Raw genomic sequence first — 5,059 nt, 5'->3', positions numbered from 1 at the left:
GCAACAGGCTTGGTCACCTGTCATGAGCAGTAATGCATTGACTGAAATGCATTTGCCTATGGAAACCAGACAACACACTTCCCTATGGCACGTGCGCCCTTCCTTTCTCTTCCCTCTCCTCCCATGATGTTCCAGGGAAAACTAACTTCAGCCTAGACGTGTAGGATACATACTTAACATCCAGAAGACCTTGCAGTGTGGAAATAAATAGGAAAAGTGGGGGGGAAATGAACAAGAGTCACTGTCAGGAAGTGGCTTTTCCTGCCTTCCCAGGGTCCTGAGTCAGGATACGCCCGATGGGAAGATCCCACAGGAGGGCCTGTCCTTGTGTGCTTCACCCGGAAGAGAGGCGGGCAGTGTGCTCAGGCTGGATCTGGAATCTGAGGGCTCTCTGAGAGCCGTGCAAAGAAAGGTGTGGAAGACACCGGCCATCGGGCTCTGCAGGGGCAGGCAGCAGTGGGAGCTGGGGTGCTGGCTGTGATGAGCCCAAGGCCTTTCCTGCCCTCCCCACCCAGGAAGGGCAAACGCAGCTGGACTGCGGGGCACTTGCTGTCTCTCCCGTATTCCCCCTTGGGACGGCGCAAGAGGAACCTCCGGGGCCCTTTGCTCTTCTAGAAACATTCACCCTCACCATCCCTCGCAGCCTGCACCCATCCTCTGGGGGACAGATCCCTTCTTCCCCTCCCAGCTGCCTTCAGACCAAGTGCAAAACCGAGCTGGAGGCAGGTGCCGCCCATCAGGGCCAGCTGCCCTCCAGGCAGGTTCCTTGCCCTCCTTCTCAGCAGGGGCTGCGCTACAGCCTCCCTTTGCAGAGCTTTATCCCCATGTCCAGCTGTGTGCCCTTGTCCAGCCAGGAGACGCTAGTGCAACACACAGCACAAAAGGCCCCATGGCCTGGCTACCACAATGCTGAGCCTGCTCACACGAAGAGACTGCTCAGTCCTTGGAGCACGCCCAGCGCTGGGGTCCACGTAGCCTGGTTTTCCTCTGGCATGACTGAGATGGCACGAAGAGATCCCACCCACAGCTGGGAGCTCCTCTGAGGAGAAACTCCTGCAGGAAGCCTCACCCCAGTGGCCCTCTTACAGACCCCATGGGCAAGTGGCCAGCCCCACCCCGGCAAGCCCCCTCAGCCAGAAAGAGAGGAGGGACACAGAGAATGGGGCAACACTGAGGAGGAGAAATGCCTTGGCCTTGGACCAAGAGCTCCCCTGGATCATCAGGACCACCTCCCGGCCCTCCCCCGAGGGAACGATGGATGTGGTGGAGAGCCCGTGCTTGGGACAATCCTGTCACATGGCAAGGGGCTGAGGGAGGACCTGCTCCTCTGTGGTCACTGCCAGGGGGTACCTGTATCCCCCACATCCCCCCTTTTTGACCCACACGCTCACTCCCTCTCTCTCTGTGGTCACACTTGGGCTCCTGCGTGGGAACCGTTCTCCCTTGGCCAGGAGAGGCATGGCTGTGAGAAGGCCCTGGCAGCCGGCAAAATACCGAAACACAGCCGGCCATCCTGAGCAATCCCTCCACAGACTCTTCCCCACTGGGACAGTACCGGGTGTCGCTGCTTAAACAAAACTCCCGGCTGACGGGGCGCTCTCTCCCACTGGGTGAGAGGCAGTTGCTGTCTCCTGACCTCCCTCTTCACGCTTCGCTGCCTAAAACCTGCAAGGCATGCTCCAGGCACTGCACGGCATTACAAAGGCTTTTATTGAACCCTTAGACCACAGAGCTGGATTTGGCAAGAGCCTTGCAAACATGACAGCCCTTGCCTTGCCTTGCCAGTGTGGGGCAAGAGCTTCTGCTTTCTCCTTACTTCACAGCAGCAGTGGCACGGGCAGGTGCAGCCCTTTGCGTGGGGCATCTCTTCTTACTCTTGGTCATCTTCTTTTTGGAGGGTGAGGCCACACGCTGGCTTTGCGGGACAGCCCTGCCGTGGCGCCCGGGCACGCCGCCTCGCAGGAGCTGCTTGAGCACAGAGCTCTTTTGCACCGCCATCTGCAAGTGCGATGGAGAAATGCGCTGCTGCTTGCTCTTCTTGGAAATCTTGCCAGCCATGTCCATGGCCTTGTGCGTCACCCACTGCAGCACCGCAGCCAGATAGACGGGGGCCCTGGCTCCAAAGCGCTCAGCAAAGTGGCCGCTGCGCAGCTGCCTCTCTACGCGGCTCACAGGGAAGAGCAGCCCGGCCCGGGAGGACCGGGAGGAGCGGCTCTTTTTGGCCTTTACTTCGCTGCCTTCGGAGGGGCCCCCAGAACATGCCGCTTCGGGCTCCCTCTCCTGCTCAGGCATTGTGCAGACCTCCTCTGCTCCAGACATGCCGCTCGCAGCTGTCTCCCAAGGTATCTCCATGCTGCGTCTTCCTGTAGCCTGCCTGCCTTGCCCGCCTGTCCTTGCTTTCCTTGCTGACCCTCGCTGGTGGTTCCTGTCTCCGGGCTCAGCTTGCCTGGGCCTGGCCAAGCCTTGTCTGGGCACGGCGTCCCCACGTGCTCTGGCCGGGACAGACCCTGCTTTGGCCAAGCCCCTCGGAAGAAGGGCTCAGGCTCAGGCCCTCTCCTGCGCGGGCTCGGGCCCCTTGCTCGCCTGGGCAGTGGGAGCAAGGGCTCTCCTGGGGTGGCAGGGACCAATAGGAAAGGACTTCCTCTGTGACCTCACCTCCCCGCTTGTGATGCCATCCCCGCTGGCTCCGCCCTTTGCGGGTGAGCTCAGGGAGAAGCTCTGCTCCCCAGCTCCGCTCCTGTTTTCCATGACAGAGGCTTTCCCAGCGGTTGGCACGGGGGGAGCTGCTACAGGGCCGAGCGCTCTCTTCTCCTCTCCATTCTCCTCCCTGGCCCTGCCCTGTGACAGCTCTCCCTTCAGCCGTTGCCTCTCCCCTCCGACCCAAACCCACATTGCCACTCCTGGGGAGAGGACCTCCTTCCCCGTGTCACGGGATCCCAGAGCCACAGGCTGCCCAGACATGCGTCCCCTTGGGTCCTGCCTGTCAAGGCCTATCACCCGAGAAGGGTCGTTAGTAGAGGCGTATTAAGCAGTGACAAAACCTGGCGTTTGAAAGTTCCGGTGCCAGCATCCATTCTCCCCTCCTCCATTCCAGTCTTGCCCCTTAGCTGGGAAAAATACCCTATATTTGTGTCAGGTGTGTGAGAGAGAAATGCAGGGACTCCCCATGCAAGTGAAGTTTCATCAAGTCATTGACATTGTGTCTGAGAAGTTGCACTTATGTGATACAACTTTTCAAAGATCTGTGATGGAGGATGTTTGAAAACAAACCTTTGGGCAAAGGGAACAATGCCTTCTCTTCTCAGAAGACATCAGCCTTGGTTTTGTTCTTATTTCCTCTGATTTTCGTGTAAGCTTCCTCATTTTTATCTCTGTATGTAGACCTTCATGTCACAAGGTTATTAGGTACATGGCTTAAACTCCTCCGGAGTCTTAGCTGGGCAGCAAGTAAGTAGGAAGCTACAGTAATTTATTATTGCTATAATACTACTCTTAGAGTTTTTCTCATGTGAAAGGCCGTTTGAAGGTGTGAAATAGTTTCAGTCCTTGTAGCATTTCAAGGCATAATGGTGTATTTGGGAAAAGATCAGCTTTTCTAATGGATTAAGCTGTATTTCATTAGTATTAGTATTTCATTCCTTTGTCTTACGATCATTCTTTCCAGCAGAACTTTTTTGCAAAAATGAGGAAAGGAAATCAAGTCCTCACAACAGAATTAATCCTGCTCAAATTGTCCAGCTTTCTGGATGCGCAGCTTGTGCTCTTCCTAGTGTTTTCCATCATATACCTGCTTACACTTGCCAGAAATGTCACCATTATGGTCATAACAGGGATTGACTGTACTCCCCCATTTATTTCTTTCCCTCTCTGCCTTCATTTTCATAGCTCTGTTACTAACTAGTCGTTCTCCCTAGTGTGTTGGCAAATTTCTTAAAAGAAATCAAGACCATTTCATTTATAGCTTGTCTTATGCAGATGTTTTTCTTCATTGGTTCTTCGTGCACAGTTTGTTTCCTTCTGGTAGCAAGGGGTTATGATTGCTGCTTTGCAATATGTAAGCCTCCAAACTCATTCTCACGAACCCCAAAGCCTGTACTCATCCGGTGGCCTTTTCAGCACTAGTTGGGTTGGTGCTGTCTCTGAGAGAGACATCTTCCGTATTTAACTTAAGTTTCTACGGCCGTAAGATTAATTTCTTTTGTGACATGGCACTTGTGATTATACGGCTTGCATGGACAGCAATGGAACTGGATTTTTCATGTCCAGTCTTAGCCTGTTGGTTATGTTTGGCTCATTCCTATTGATGCTGCTTTCTAATGGCTTCATCGTGAAGAAAATTCCCTCTACTGAAGAGGGAAGCTTTTCCTAAGTGCTTTTCTCGTCTTGTTGTGGTTGCTGTGAACTTTGAATGTGTCTCCATGATCTATCTGAGGCCCAAATCCAGACCTGTCTTGGATGAAGACACTTTTCTTTCGGTTACTTATACCGTAATGCCTCCCTTGTTAAACTCTGTGGATTATAACCTGAACAAACAAGAACATGCAGCTGGCCCTTAGGAAGACCCTTGGCAGAAAATAGCTTACGGAGAGCACATTCAGGGCTCAGTTAGAAAGCTAGTTTAACCCCTTGAGAACGGCTCACCCAACCCAGCAGCTGACAGCGTCATGGAAAGAAAAGGCCGTGATATCAACTGCATCATGGGAGAATCTTGCCTATTCAGTGTGTTCTGTGAATTAAGTGCGCCTCAGGAATCATTCTCATGCAAGAAAGAGCCGTTGCGTCTCCTCTCCAACCCAAACCTACATTGTCACTCTTGGGAAGAGGGCTTCCTTCCCTTTGTCCTTCCCCATGTCATGGGATCCCAGAGCCACAGAACTGCGGAAGTCACAAGGAGCCCTTCAGCATCATCCAGACCAACCCCCTGCCTAAGCGGGTTCAGCTAGATCAGGCTACCCAGACCTGGGTCCAGTTGGATTCTGACTAGCTCCACAGGTGGAGACTCCACAACCTCTCTGGGCACCCCCACCCTGCCCCGAGCCTTCTCTTCTCTGGGCTGAAC

At 54.1% G+C, this 5,059-nt stretch overlaps 1 protein-coding gene across 1 annotated transcript; it reads right to left on the bottom strand.

Annotated features, from left to right (window-relative positions):
* Positions 1–1,874: 1,874 nt before the first annotated feature.
* On the bottom strand, positions 1,875–2,352 carry LOC103925461 (histone H2A-beta, sperm-like; the record flags this gene model as incomplete). The annotated part of the gene is made up of 1 exon (XM_009334186.1): positions 1,875–2,352. A coding segment is annotated over exon 1 (478 nt), but the record flags the coding sequence as incomplete, so codon positions are not given.
* Positions 2,353–5,059: the final 2,707 nt, after the last annotated feature.

Source organism: Pygoscelis adeliae, unplaced genomic scaffold (assembly GCF_000699105.1).
Source record: "Pygoscelis adeliae isolate BGI_AS28 unplaced genomic scaffold, ASM69910v1 Scaffold1691, whole genome shotgun sequence".
Classification (NCBI taxonomy): domain Eukaryota; kingdom Metazoa; phylum Chordata; class Aves; order Sphenisciformes; family Spheniscidae; genus Pygoscelis; species Pygoscelis adeliae.
Note: the sequence above shows the minus strand (reverse complement) of the source record. Positions and strands in the feature narration are given on the sequence as shown.